At 36.9% G+C, this 16,379-nt stretch overlaps 1 protein-coding gene across 9 annotated transcripts in view; it reads right to left on the bottom strand.

The window, feature by feature from the left end:
- PARD3 (par-3 family cell polarity regulator) overlaps positions 1–5,978 on the bottom strand; it is a 341,196-nt gene extending 335,218 nt beyond the window's left edge. For all 9 annotated transcript variants that reach the window (XM_030940996.1, XM_030941003.1, XM_030941000.1 and 6 more), the window contains exon 1: positions 5,851–5,978. In XM_030940996.1, the coding sequence (XP_030796856.1) occupies positions 5,851–5,883 (33 nt within the window). In that variant the 5' untranslated portion in view covers positions 5,884–5,978. The remainder of the gene's footprint in view (positions 1–5,850) is intronic.
- Between the last annotated feature and the right edge of the window lie 10,401 nt (positions 5,979–16,379).

The raw sequence follows: 16,379 nt of genomic DNA, 5'->3' as shown, positions 1-16,379 counted from the left end.
TCAAACTATATTCTATGCTGAGTCAGGGAAACAGTTACCATTAAAACGGAATTTGAACTTCTTAAAATACTGTCAAACATCAAAACTAAAAGTGTTGTTTTTTTGTTTGTTTGTTTGTTTCTTGAGTGTCAGAGTCAAAATTTCAGAAGCATAAAAATGTTTTCAAAGTAAGACAACTACAAACCATTTAGTTTTCAAATCTTTTGTTTTCTCTGAGATCTCCCCTCTTATGTCAAGATTGACATAAAAGGATGCTTAAGAGACACACAGTCCTCCACCTTGTGAGATGACTCTGATGTAGGATTCAGCTATGGGCTACTCTGAACAAGGTGATTAGTCACTGAAAACCCTGACTACTCTTTTTGGAAATCATATTATGCTTGCTGCTACAGACTTCTAATAAGATATATAACCTATCTTTTCTTACTGAAGTGAAACTAAATAATATTCTTATAGAAAGAAGATTCACTATCCCCATAAGTAGGATGAATACCATCCAAAGAATAAGACACTCTAGACTTCTAGAGGGGCCGGTTGGCTTAGCACTTTAAAGCACTCTTTTGCCTTTCCATTCCTTCTGCTTATTCCCACTGGCAAAGCTGGTAAGGTCATAACGGCCTTCAGAAACAGATAATGAGAGATAAGTACTAAGTAGAAAACAGAGCAAAAACAAAACCACTGGAGGCACATAAAATCTAGAACTCTGCTGACCTCGCTCCAGACCACACAATTTAAGGAAGATGGCCATCAGTTCTACACTGGTGTTCCCAAATTGGAAAGGCAGAGGGTTTTTTTTTTCTTTTTTTAAGCATACAAACTATTTTTTCATCTACATGATGCAATCCTCTTTATTATGTTTAATAGCAAAAACTAAAGAGAAAAAGAAAGCCTCAGAGGAGACATCAGGTCATTAAAGTCAGATGACTTCTGGGAATGGTTAACAGAATAAATCCATAATTAAATGGGAATAGGTGGAACAGATTTTTAGTGTATAAAGCATAACCTAAGACTCCTCTTCTACACAAACAATAGTGCTTACTTCTGAAAAAATTTGAGAGGGAGTTTTGTTTTGTTTCTGTGGTTCTTGTTCTCTTCAATAGATTTTACTTTAATTATTCTGCTGGATGTGAAAACATCAATGGCTTCTACTCTTCTAGTATACAGTCTCACTCAAATCAAGCTGCAGGAATGGAACATCATTTTTTTTACACTTATGCCAAATAAGATGTTTTTAGACTTAGGTACCCTCTCAGTCTACCCAGACAACTAACTCAAGTAACTTCAACAGAAGCAAATCAAAGCTCGGTATTTGCTGTGTGTGGCTTCTCGACGCCATCTCTTTTGCTTAAAAAAGAAACTATTTTATAACAAAATTACAAAGAATATACTACTTCCTTAAAAACAGGTCTACAATGACAATAGAAAAATAAAAGTTATATCTTCATAATATAATTAAGTTGTATCATATTTTAGAAACTCTGGGCTACCAATCTTTTTCTACCAATTTTGGAGTTAAAAAAAACAAACAAAAAACAGTTCCTATTTAGCACATTCATATTCAGCCAACTTCTGGTTGTCACTCCCTACCCCTGCCCACACATCCCTTGCTTAACAGATGCGACTGTGTGCAGTGACGGGCAACCGTGTTTCGGGGAAGATAAACAAGTGGGCTCCCACCACAGCCCCAGCTCCAGGGGTCAAGCTCTATCCATCGAAACCTGTACTGGTGCTTTTACTCCCTTTGATTTTGACATGGGCAGAAGAGTAGGGCAATTCCAGCCAACAATCACAATTAGGGATCTGTCAGGAGGTTATTAGGAAAAATGTATTTGCTTTTACAAAGAGCCACAAAAAGAAGACAAAGGCCCTGTTCCCCTTCCTTTGAGCAAGGATGTGGCTCTGAAAGAAAAGGACAAGCTAGAGCACAGAGCTAAGGTGGCCTTCAGAAAGGCTCCCTGAAAAAATGTGAGTGAGGTTGCTAAGCTACAGACTTAACCCCCACATCTTCCCCAGCTCCAGACTTCCTTGCTACATATATGCCAAACATTTCCTCATTCTAGATTCCAGGTTATCTGCTATCGGTCCTATTATATTAATACGTTGAGTATTTCTAGGTACCGGGCCTGATTCTAAGCCTTTGACGGGTATTGTACCACTTGACACGGCAATCCCTGAGACAAGGTCTACAAGTATCCCTATTTGCTGGATGAGTAAACTGATGTATGGACAAGTAGAGTAATGTGCTCAGTCTCATATATGGTAAACAGCTAGTAACCAGTCAATCTGACTCCTGGGCCCATGAGAAACTACCTAAATCTTAAAAACATTCATTTCAAAGTAATAATAAGATACCAGTATCAATTAGTTTAAAAATCTGTATCATGTTGAGAAAATTATGTTTCCTTCAAAGAACTGCCATGATTGTTTTATTATTTCAAATTATTTCCATCACACGATGTTTGTGTGCTAACACTTAATATATGATAAAATTAGGACATTTCCTGTGCCATTGGGTGGGCAAGGCAAGCTGTCCCTTTTTGCTATTTCATATTTGAATACCCTACATCCACAAAGTTATTTTAGGATCTTTATACCATAAAACATAGGCTAAGATTAAATATGTAAAACATTTATGATTTTATTCTACAGCTATCATTAATCTAAATTGAAAAACAATGTATTCCAGTATTTAGTCAACAAAATTATTAATAATTTTAAAAATTACTAAAGCAACTAAACTTTCTTTGAGCGCTCATCTTGTTTTCCATCCACATAAACTTTTTAAAGAAAATAAGTTGGCTGGGTGCAGTGGCTCAGACCTGTAATCCCAGCACTTTGAGGCCGAGGCAGGTGGATCACCTGAGGTCAGGAGTTCGAGACCAGCCTGGCCAACGTGGTGAAACCCTGCCTCTACTAAAAATACAAAAATGAGCTGGGTATGGTTTTTGTACAGGCACGCGCCTATAATCCCAGCTACTCGGGAGGCTGAGGCAGGAGAATCACTTGAACCAGGGAGGTGGAAGTTGCGGTGAGCCAAGATCATGCCACTGCACTCCAGCCTGGGCAATAGAGTGAGTCTCCATCTCCAAAAAGAAAAAAACGAAAAAGAAAATAAGTGACCAACTAAACAAACATGTGGCTTTTTATTAAAAGCACTGAAAAATGCTCGATATCACTCATCACCAGGGAAATGTAAATCAAAAGCAAAGTAGGACATCACCTCATACTGTTAGGATGGCTGTTATCACAACACCAAAATATGGCCGGGTACAGTGATTTATGCCTGAATTCAGCACTTTGGGAGGCGGAGGCAGGTGTATCACTTGAGGTCAGCAGTTTGAGGCCACCCTGGCCAACATGGTGAAACCCCATCTGTACTGAAAATACAAAAAATTAACTGGGCATGGTGGTGTGTGCCTGTAATCCCAGTTACTTTGGAGACTGAGACAGGAGAACTGCTTGAACCCAGGAGGTAGAAGTTTCAGTGAGCCGAGATTGCACCACTGCACTCCAGCATGGGCAACAGAGCAAGACTCCGTCTCAAAAAAAAAAAGGCCGGACACCGTGGCTCATGCCTGTAATCCCAGCACTTTGAGAGGCCAAGGCGGGCAGATCACGAGGTCAACAGATTGAGACCAGTTTAAGCCACATGGTGAAACCCTGTCTCTACTAAAAATACAAAAATTTTAGCCAGGCGTGGTGGCGGGCACCTGTAATCTCAGCTACCCAGGAGGCTGAGGCAGAAGAATCATTTGAACCCAGGAGGCAGAGGTTGTGGTGAACCAAGATCACATCACCGCACTCCAGTCTGGGCGACAGAGCAAGACTCCATCTCAAAAAAATAGAAAAAAGAAAGAAGAAAGAAAAAAGAAGTCAAAATATAGTGATAGCAAGGATGCGAAGAGAAGGAAACCCTGGTATACTGCTGGTGGTAATGTAAATTAGGACAGCCTCTATGAAACAGTATGAAGCCTCCTCAAAAACAGAACTACCATATGATCCAGCAATTCCACTTCTGCATATATATCCATAATAAATAAAATCACTATATCAAAGACATATTTGCAATTCCATGTACACAGAAACATAAATTCACAATAGCCAAGATATGGAAACAACCTAAGTGACCTACAACAGATGAATGGATTTAAAAAAATGTGATATACACTGTGTGTATGTGTGTCTGTGTGCACATAAATGTATAAAATGGAATATTATTCAGCCTTTCATAAAAAAGGACATTCTGACATTTGTGACAACATGGATGAACCTAAAGGGCATTATGCTAAGAGAAATAAGCCAAACACAGGAAGACAAAATCTGTATGATTTTACTTATAAGTGGAATCTTGGGGGAAAAAGAAAATGAACTCATGCTAATAGAGTAGAATGGCAGTTACCACAGGGAGTGGGGTATGAAAAAAGGACAAATACTGGCCATAGGGTAGAAACTTTCAATTGTAAGATGAATGAATTCTGGAGACCTAATATATAGCATGGTGAGTCTAATTAACATATTTTATACTTGAAATTTGCTAAGAAGCTAGGCACAGTGGCTCATGCCTATAACCATGACACTTTGGGAGGCCAAGGCAGTAGGACTGCTTGAGGCCAGGAGTTCAAGACCAGCCTGGGTAGCAAAGTGAGACCCCGTCTCCACCAAAAAAAAAAAAAAATTTTTAATTAGTTGGGCATGGTGGTGTATACCTATAGTCCTAGCTACCAGGGAGGATGAGGTAGGAGGAACACTTGAGCCTAGAAGTTCATGGCTATAGTGAGCTATGATTGCACCACTGCACTCCAGCCTGGGTGACAGAGCAAGACTCTATCTCAAAAAAATTAAATTTTATTTAATTTAAAAACATTTGCTAACAGAGTAGATCTCAAGTGTTTTCACCACATATACACACAAAATTATATCTATGTAATGTGATGGATAAACTACCTTGATTGTGGCAATCATTTTATTAATATATACATATATCAAAACCTCACACTGTACCCTTTAAATATATACTATTTTTACTTGTCAATTATACTTCAATAAAGCTGGGAGAAAGCACAATTAAATTATAAAACATTGGGATTCCCTTCCACCAAAAAAACCCATTGTGAGTCAGTAACAAACAACTAAGGCATTAAAAAAAAAACACTGAAAGAATTAACTCATCAGATACATTCTGAGTCTTCATATGAAAGGAGGACTTTTCTAACAGTGACGCAATGGGGTTTGTAAACAGTCATTCTTTCCAAGGCAGAAAACAATTATTTCTGAGTGGTAAACAATTCTGATTTCATGAATTGTAGGTGGCTGTACTACACAGTGAAATAGATAACTCTAAAGACTGATAAACCTAAAATAGGTCCTTGAAATTTATGAAGGGATAAGTGCCCAAACATGACAAAACACTGTAATCTAAATTCTAAAACACCACCATAGGATATATTTCTCTTGTACAGTGAAGTTAGATAAAACAGAAAGTTTTAATCTGCATCTTCAGATCCTTTGAATTATTGCCTATCAAAGAAGAGAAGAGTCTTGAAAGTCTGCTCACTCACAGCACGATTCACTGCCAAACATCTGAGACTCTGCATTACAAACTCTAAAGCCCTGAACCTTCAGAAACTACTGCAAATATTCATAACTGCTCACAATAAATCTGTGATCAGAGACCAACCAGAAATATCCTGCATTTATGTTAAACTCTGACATAGAGACTGGTACTTAACTAAAGTTTGTTAAAATAATTTACTTTTAATCATCACCAGTGATCGAGATGGGAGAAACATCTTTGGGGTATGGGACAGGATGTTACAGCAATGACGCACATAGAAGGATTTGTCATGTTACCTGTTCTTGTTTCTCCAGCCACTTGCCCACCATTGGGTGACTGGCACTCAGAGACGAGCGAGCATTGTCTCTCTGAAATTGGTTAGACCAGTTACTAGTATCCCGTGGGAGGCTTCTGTAGTTTTCATCTTTCTATTCAAAAAGAAACAAAGAGGCGTCTTGTAAAAAACCAGACCTTGCAAATCAGTAATGCACCTGGTTTTTCAAAAGTAGCAGAAAAATGATTCTACATATTTAAAACATCTTCCAATCCTATACAAAATAGCTGATTGAGAACATTCCACCCAGATTAGACCTCAGAATTATAACCATGTGCCCAGGACAGGCAAGTCTAATAATTACAGCAGGAAGGGTGGCACACACATGGCACACAACAGACAAAACACTACACTTTGCACTCCTACCCAAATCAATCACCTAAACCAAGTATGTGCACCGAAAAGTGAACTTCTATATGAGACTTTCACTCTTTCTCAACTAGCATTTTCTCTTCTTTCCAGTCTCATAACTAAATTATGAGGTACCATCTTAATTCATCAGAAATGCTAAAAATAAGGAAGACTAATAAATTCGCTCTTTCTTCAAAGCCTTATGGTTTTGTGATTTTGGGATAAGAGATTTAGATTATCCAGGCTGTTTCTATTACCTACTTCACAAGTTAGTAGTCAGCATTAATTCAAGTATCAGGGGAAAAAACTGGCCTTTCACAATTATTTGTTACATAACAGATACATAATTGTTCACTGTGACATGGATATGACAAGTGATGTCTTTACATAAATAAATATTTATCAACTAAGTTTTTAATACTCCCCAGAACAACCAAATGCTACTTGATATTCTTTCAAATAAAAAATCATAGTAACTTCCTTTGGCTTATGAGCTGTAAACTTCATTTCAATGTTCTAAAAAGAAACGAGAAAGCTAGGATAAACTAGGAGAGTCATACTTTTTAGTTCAATGACTAAATCTAAATCATCTCCTACAAGAACAAAGTAAAATATTACCTTCAGTTGGATCCACTTAACTCAGTACACCAAGTTAGAGAAGTACTAACATACTGTCCTTAGTAACACTGTAAGAGTACATCTGGCTATAAGTATTACATGTGGGATTGATACTTACTCTCATGTGCTAAACTATATGAACACCAATACAAACACAGAAACAAAAAAGTGGCAATAGAATAGGTTTGCAGTGTGTATAACTTAGTTATAGATCAGGATACTGTTTGATCTTCCTTCATGAGTTCCATCAGGGAATAAAACTTAAAAATGAATTGATAGTCTTGGGTTTATGTCAATATTGGGACATATGTTCAAACAAAAAGAAATTGATAAACTGTACCAACATAAACTTTGACATGAAACTTATAAACTTAAGAATTAACCTGCAAGAAATAAAATCTTTAAAACTCATAGCGAGATGAAACTTTAGCAGCAAGGTTTGTGTTGTATTGGTTTGTTTGTTTTTTTAATAGAAAGTGGCAAGGAGAAGACATGGACAAAAAACTAACTAAGGAAAGCAAACTAGAAACTAAAGTCCACCGTATCTCAAGATACTAAGAGTCTCTCCTTAAAACTTAAGCTTCAGAAAAAAGGAAAGGAAATACTGTTTCATATGACTAGTCCATAGATATACTGATAAGCTTATTCTGATAAGAATTTTTTATAAGTCATAAGAAATTCAGATAAATAAAAAATTCTTAAAGGGTAAACTTACTAATGACAGAACCTTATTTATTAGTGACAGAACCTTATGTGTCTACAAAGAGAAGGAGGATTTAAAGTACACTGAAATGCAAGTATAATTTTTATGTCAAAAATAAAAATTGAGGCTATCATTGACTAGGAACCAGGCTTTCATACTCATTTCCCACCAATTGAGGTGATTATTACACCAACTGCTTACTTAGAAAATGAATAATTAAACCAGAAGTATTTTTTAAAATCTACCCTCTCTTTTCAGTAGGAACTGTATTTCAGAGACATCAACAGTACCAGTTGATGAGGGGAACTTGTCTTTTCAGAAGAACGCCAAATAATAGAAATAGAACTAATAACAGAATTAGAAACATGACCATTTTCAACTCCTATGAAATAATTCAGGCAAGATAATCATACTAAAACCATTATTTTAAGAGTTGATAGATAACTGGATATTTGCATAGTGACAAAATATCACTTGAAAAGAAAACGAGTCTACTTTTGAAATGAAGAGATCAGGCTCCACACAATTCTCACCTTTTGGTGTCTGGAATCCAGTATGCTACTGGTACCTACCCCTCTGCTCCTTCCTGAATCTATGCCACTTTTCCTCTTCCCGTAAATGGTCTTGTTGGCTCTATGGACTGCTGAATATTACCTCTCCGGACAAGCTCAAAAACTGCACAATTTCACCACATCCCACCCTGACAACTTTCAGGCATAAGTCACGAAAACGAAACTGTTTCCTGAATTCATGATATCAGCTTCCAACAAGAGGTACCAAAGATACCTCGAAACTGAGCTGCCCTATTTTGACTCAGGCACCATTCCCTAAAATATTTAGAATTAGCTTTACTCTCTTTCCTCCCTCTTTGATCTCCACAGCTTCTAGGTCTTATTGATCCAACATTTTTGCTGCTTTTGGTCCTCAGCCATAAACCTAGTTCAGGATCAGCTTGTCTCTGACCTGACATTTTAACAGTGGCCTTCTAACTGGACACAGGCTCTAGTCGCAGCCTCTCTAATAATGTTCCGCACCACTTTCTGGCAGAGGAGTTTCCTAAAACGTATGTTGGGTCACATCAAACCTCCAGCAAACACTGTAGGTAGACCAGAGGGAATTTCAGACAATGGTGCTTGCTGTGCCACACAAATTTCTTCACCTTCATTCTTGCTTTCTTTGAGACCTGCACTTCCAATATCATTTCTCCTATAGAGATACTGAACATTCTTCAAAGCCCAGTTCAAATGCTACTTTCTAAGAAGCAGTCCCTGATTCTCAATAGAACTAATCATGCCATGCTTTCTGTTACCACTCTGTTCTAATTTTACTTTAATTATGGTTCTAACTTAGATTTAGTTTAACTTTAAAAAAACTGCTATTTCTACTCTTACAGGGAAGCTGGGGCAATCATCATTCAACCTTTAAACCCAAGTACACTTAGCACAGTGGCTTACACCAACCTGGGTGACTTGTTCATGAATATTTTTTTATGTTGCCTATTTCACATGGTTTTCAGAATCCTGGAATTTAAAAGAATATTTTGATAAGTTGCTTTAAAAATTGATTAGGGAATACTTCAAAGAGGTATTAAGATAAACTTTAGTAAAATGTATTTTCGGTGAAATGTAATGATTGTATTTTTAGATTTATATTAAAAGAATGTATACCACTGTTACATGCCTATTTCAATTTCATGTCACACACCAACAGCATATGATATCTCTGGCAAATGTGATTTTTCCCAATTGCATAGAAAAAATAGTACCACTGTTTCTCCATGTAAAGTCAATTATGACATGCAGCACCTGCAGCACAGCAACATACAATAATCAGATTAAGAGACAGAATGGCTGAAGATGCAAGGTCTGCGATTTTCCACTGCACTTGAAGATTCTACAATTTTATATTTGTGGAATCAACTTGAGTTCATGGATAATAAAACTAAAACTGGCATTCACTCTCATAACAAAGCAATTTCCTAATTCATGTAAAATCAATAATGAATCCATATATTGACTTATGTATAATGTATGAAAACTGCAGTTATTTACAGCAATCTTGAATTATTATCAATCAACTGAAGAATTTTTAAAATACACTATTAATTCCTATCAATATATTTGTTATATTTCTGATAGCATCATGCAGGTCCTACTAGCATTTCAGTCATGTTTCTTCCTCCCAATCCTGAAGTCCTGGCCACAAATCTAGTTCACCATCTACTGCATACAATGTGTATCAATTGCATACAAGGACTGTAGGCCTTTAAAGCTGTGTGTCTGTATTTATGATAAACATCGCAGCATACAATGTATTAAATATTTCTACAACACAACTTATACTGGATACTCACCACTGTCCATTGAAATATACATCATGCACTCTAGTTTCAATTTGAAATATTTGCTTTAGTGTAAATAACTGTTAAAATATGGCAGTCGTAACTAGTCTATTCAAGACTAGATACACTCACTTATGAATCAAAATTATAAATATAAACCAAAAATTTTTAAATCAAATATACAACAATTCTAATGATTATAAAACTTACTAATGGCATAAATTTATTTGTTAGAGTTATTACTTTAATCTAAAAGATTATACAAGAAAAATGCCATAAGAAATTATTCTCCCTCCCTTTTTTAAATTATAACTTTAATCCTCCACTTATGAGTCTGCCCCAAATAGCTGCTCAGCTTTGTGCTAGGTGGGAAATTTTCCTTCTTGCCAGAAAAAAACAGATGTTCCTGCTGTGATCAGGGATTTTCCTTATCATCTAAATGTACTGCCACAGCATCAGGCGTCAAAAAGCCACTCCGGCTGGGAAATGCATATTAATTTGCTGCTCCCTGGTAGCGGTATCCTGGTTGTGGAGAAAATCTCTTTCAGGGTAGGGAAAGTAAGTTTCTTCTCCCACCTCAGCCCTCCCCAAGCTTATTACAATTCAGTAAAATCATGTAGAACCCACCAATGCCTTGAGATAGAAGCTCATTCCCGGCATACTAAGCTGCAACTCCAAGGCTTTTATCTCCCAGAAACAGCTATTTAGCTGATGGTCAGATTTCTTGGCAAGACTATATCCCTATGTTGCAGAAGTCAGAACTGGGGTTCATGAACATTACAGAAGTAATAAACATTTCTATGTTGGCACAGGAAACCCAACTATGTTTCCACTTCACTTCAGTGCAAAAATTTCAATTTTTTAAAGAATTATGAGAAATCATACATATTCTGAAATACAAAATCTCAATGCATATACATTTCATTCAGAACCTCTATGTATCATATGGTTTCAAATATGACCGTGAGATGTTTAAGATTTTACATTTCACATTTTTCAACACTGTAATTACGGTAAAAGAAAACTCAATGTTCTGCTTAGTTATTTCTCCAGGAAACGATACACAAAAAAACGAAGGGAACTATTTTCAGGATATCTAATCTGAAATTAGGAGACTGAAGTAAAATTAATAATAATGACTTATATTTTTTTTTGAGACAGAGTCTTGCTCTGTTGCCGAGGCTGGAGTGCAGTGGCGCAATCTCGGCTCACTGCAAACTCCGCCTCCTGCGTTTATGCCATTCTCCTGCCTCAACCTCCCGAGTAGCTGGGACTACAGGCACCCGCCACCACGTCCGGCTACTTTTTTGTATTTTTAGTAGAGACGGAGTTTCACCATGTTAGCCAGGATCGTCTTGATTTCCTGACCTCGTGATCCACCCACCTGGGCCTCCCAAAGTGCTGGGATTACAGGTGTGAGGCACCGTGCCTAGCCAGAATAATTTTAATTACATGAAGCTTGCTAAAATTATCAGCAATCATATTACTGATTTAATGTAACAGATTCCTTACTGCCTTTGTGGCAGGAGTTTATCTTTTGTACCTCCTTATGGCTACACCAGAGCATGACCTTGGAAGCAATGCCACAGCTAAGTGAGAAGATAACAACCAGAAGGTGATCTATAAATATGATCTGTACTTTCTGACCTTCATTCATTCATCTTCTAAAAATTAAATAAAAACAGAAAAAAAAAGAGAGACAGATAAGGGTGAAATAAAATGACTCACACATACAAAAAGCAGGTTTAATCACCAACTTGTACATGAAGGCAGAAAATTTGGCAGTTGCTATTAGTTTAAATAAACTAAATGCCTATTAAGACTCTTCTTTAAATAAGGAAATCTAGGCTTTTATTCCAAACACAGTATTCGTTATCATTTACCCTAGGTGCACGTTTATTCCTAAGTATAATGAACTAACTACAAAGCACTATTTGAAATCCATGCAAAGCAACTTCCTACACGTAATGCCTAATGTTGTAGAACTGAGGCCAAGCAATCTGTTCCTATATTATCTGTAATTTCTAAGCCAGTATCCAGCACATAAATCAGCACTGGTACATGTGTACATCTTACTTTTCCTTTTTGCTAACATGTTTCCCCCACATTCTTAATAACTATTAATGAGAGGTGTGGAAAAGACAAAGGAAAGAGTATGTGTTTTATAAAGCTGTTATAACAGAACTATGGCAAGACAAAGAGGAAACTCAAACAACCATACATTTGTTGTCAAAACAAACACATTGGGATCATTAGTGATAACAAATAGTTTGCTAAACTATGGTGGAGCCTGCAACCAGAAACGCTGGTCAGAATCCAGAGATTTTGAATGCAAAAGACATACTGTAGCACCAATTTAGCTCAAATTTCTTAAGTAATATTCATTTTTAAATGTCAACTTTCTTTTATTTATTTATTTATTTATTTATTTATTTTTTGAGACGAAGTTTTACTCTTGTGGCCCAGACTGGAGTGCAGTGGCTCAATCTCGGCTCACCACAATCTCCGTCTCCAGGGGTTCAAGTGATTCTCCTGCCTCAGCCTCCCAAGTATATGGATTACAGGCACCCGCCATCACACCTAGCTAATTTTTGTATTTTAGTAGAGACAGCTTTCGCCCTGTTCAGCAGACTGGTCTCGAACTTCTGACCTCAGGTGATCCGCTCGCCTCGGCCTCCCAAAGTGCTGGGATTACAGGCGTGAGCCACCGTGCCCAGCCAATTTTCAACTGAGTTAAAGTTTTTGAACAGGAATAAGTAAAACAATGTGAAAATAATTTATCCAAGCAAATTAACTATCCAACAAATTAATAATATACAAAATAAAATATCCTAACACACACATCAAATTTTTACTAAGATTTTTCCTTTGAAATGTTAAAGGTATTATCCATAGTTCTTAAAACTCATTCTGACCTGAAAAATGAACTATATCATTCTCCACATTTGATAATGTCTTTTCCAGTCATTCTGATACATACTCAGTATCTTCTAGATAATAAAATCACTTAATTTGGTGAGAAACTCAAGAATGCTGAATATGCCAAAAAATTTTCGTGGTGGAATTCTAATATAGAAGAATTTCTATATTAGAAAGAATCTGAAAATTACAATTAAGTTTCCAAATACAATTCCTGTCACGGCAGCAAACCCTTCAAGTTGATACACTGGCAAAATCAGAAGCATGACATTTTAGTTTTAAGCCATAACCTATAACTGGCCAGTATCTTGTTAACGGTCTTTATAAATCAAACAAGAAAAATAATCGCAGGAGTATGGATCTGTATCAGACTATGAACATAAAGGGACCCAATATGAAAAAGGATTGGTCAAAAATCTCTCCTGGAGATGCAGGTCTGATCAAACTAAAAGGGGCACAGATTTCTCTGAAGCCACCAGATCTGTCCAGAGAGCCAACCAGGGAATCCAAGGAGAAGAGAAAGATTAGCAAAACTCAAGCACATCCAGGGTGCTTGTTTGAACCAATTTTCTCAGCTGTTCCTAATCCACTTGACAGAGAAGGAAGCCATGAAAAATTTTGGATACAGCATTTTAAAGCTGGAAGGAACAAGCTAGAGACAACAGCCAGGTTAACCTCTTACTGATTGAAAGAAGAAACAGGGATCTGCAGAAGTGGTAACAAATAATTGTGGAGATGAGGATGGCAACCCATTCCATGGTTACACCTACCCACCTCAATGCCCAAATTCTCTCACTCAATTTCCTTTTTCTTTTTTGAGACAGGGTCTCACTCTGTCATCCAGGCTGGAGAGCAATGGCACAATCTTGGCTAACTGCAACTTCCACCTCCCGGGCTCAAGTGATCCTCCCACCTCAGACTCCCAAGTACCTAAGACTACAGATGCAAGCCAACACACTCAGCTAATTTTTAACTTTTGGAGAGACAAGGTCTCACTATATTGCCGAGGTCGGTCTTAAACTCCTGGGTTCAAATGATCCTCCTGCCTAAGCCTCCCAAAGTATAGAATTACAGGTGTGCACCACCAGCCTAGCCTCCACTCAATCATGGCATGAGTAATAAAATTTCCAACTTCTCATTCTTAATCTAACAGTGGAACCATAGTCATAGTTTATTATGTAATGACAATAATTTCTGATATGTGGTCACTGCTACACAAGGATCCCATCACATGGGAAGGTATTTCTTGAATTCAAAACGATGATATAATCTTGATCACAAATTATATTTTCATAGAGATGGTTGGTTCACTAAGAAATACTATACAGTGTTAAGAATGATCATACATAAAATGTTGGCTTTAAAATTGTCTCATTCATTCTTAAAATAATATTTAAGTTTTCTTTATTATTTTGTGGGAGACAGGGCCTCGCTCTGTCACCCAGGCTGGAGTGCAGAGGCACAATCATAACTCACTGAAGCCTCAACCTGCCCAGCTCAAGTGATCCACCCACTTCAGCCATCCGAGTAGCTGAGACTACAGGCACACATCACCACACATGGCTAATTTTTTTATTTTTTTGTAGAGACTGAATCTTACTATGTTGCTCATAATCTGGTCTCAAGCTCCTGGCCTCAAGAAATCCTCCCATCTTGGCCGCCCAAAGTGCTGAGATTATAGATGTGAGGCACTGTGCCCAGCCTAAATTGTTTTACATACAAAGATCTGATTAATTCCAGGAGCTTGAGACTGTAGTGAGCAACGGTTGGACCACTGCAATCCAGTCTGGGCAACAGAGAGAGATCCTGTCTCAAAAAAAAAAAAAGAAAATCTCTTCCAGGTATTACTTAGATTATCTTCTTTATCCTAAGAAAACATGCAGAAAGAGGTGAGAAGGAGATAGATGAGGGGAGTTTAACATTTATAAAAAATTACAAAAATGTTGTCCACTCTTGGACTCTGAGGAACTGAAGGATGGAGCCTAAAGGAAAGCTGCACTAACCACAGCCTCCACTTGCTTTCCTGCACAGTATTTCATAAGGGCCAGCATGGTCCCGGAATTCCCCTAGAACCACCAGCATTCCATTATCAGCAGTGGCAGGAATGGAGAATACGGGACCACCATTTTTGACCTATACTCCTTAAAACAAGAAGGGTGAGTGTGTGAAAGAATAAATAAATAAATATTTCAGGTCCAATTAAATTTTGAAGTTCTTGACTCACTTTCTTACACTACACTAAACATGAGGAGCAACATTTGACTAAAGCTGCTCTGAAAAACAAATTTATATATGAAGCAATTTTAAAACATTTTAGAAAATGCTTAACTTTGAAGGCAAGAAATACCCAACACTTCATTTTCTTTCAAAAATGCTCAACTCTAAATATGTACGCTACAAAAATAAATTATAAGTAACAATAGCATTTTGCATCAAGAGTACTATGCACAATACAAAAAAAAGGGAACAGATGCTAGAGAGAGGGAGAGAGACAGTAAAATACTTATAGCGGTTGCTTAATTCCAAAATATCTACAGTCTTATACATTATTTAGATGTGCATCATAAATATTTTATATTTATCTAAATATTTTTCATCTGAATTTAAAAACAAATATATATATACATATATATTTAAATAAATTACTACAATTTGAAAATGAAGAGATTTACATCACATATAACTAGCCTGACAATGTAAGATAATTACCACTTCCTTCCACTTTTCAAGGCCCACAATCCAAACTCCAATGGACTGGATGGATGAGCAGAAGAATGGGTAATTTCTGTGAAAGTCCATAGGTACAGTCTACCTTAGCTTTCCCCTTAATTGTGAAAGTGCCTCCTCAGGTACACTATCTCCACAGTTACTTTTTTTCTTAATGTAGAAAGTGTTGACTTTCATTTATCATAATCTTATCCTACATATTGTTTCTCATACAGTAATGACTTTTGTGAAGAATTACATTGCCACATGGGAAGCACTGAGAGTAAAGAAACGGATGGCACAAACTTCTAGAGACCTGAGTTCCTCTACAACCTCATTAGCAGAAAAAGCATGTTCTATAAACAGGATATTAATATTCAAGGAAACTATTTCTGTCCTCCATTTATGGCTAAAAACTACAATTTTAGAAAATGTGATTCAGGGAATTTGAGTAATGTCTACTGAAACCTTACTCTCCCCTCCCTCCCACAAAAAACATAAAGTGCAAATAAAACAGCTATTGCAACAAGATGCCCCAATAAAAAGTAAAAACAAAAGTGCAAGTATCCAGCCATGAGAACTCAGCACATTTATATCACAACTTTATCATTTAACAGCTGGTTGAATTATTAGGTGAGTTATTTAAACTCTCTAGGGCTCTACTTGCTCACCAATAAAACGGGTACAGCAACAGTGCCTATACTTCTGGCATAGGTATAATTAAATTATATATAACATGTAACATATCGAGCATGGCATAATGCCTAGGAATAGCAAGTATTCAAAAACAACTTGGTTATCATTACTGAAATATTAAAACCACAAAAACAGATATGGCTTATAGGTAAAATAA

Source organism: Rhinopithecus roxellana, chromosome 11 (genome assembly GCF_007565055.1).
Source record: "Rhinopithecus roxellana isolate Shanxi Qingling chromosome 11, ASM756505v1, whole genome shotgun sequence".
Lineage (NCBI taxonomy): Eukaryota > Metazoa > Chordata > Mammalia > Primates > Cercopithecidae > Rhinopithecus > Rhinopithecus roxellana.
Note: the sequence above shows the minus strand (reverse complement) of the source record. Positions and strands in the feature narration are given on the sequence as shown.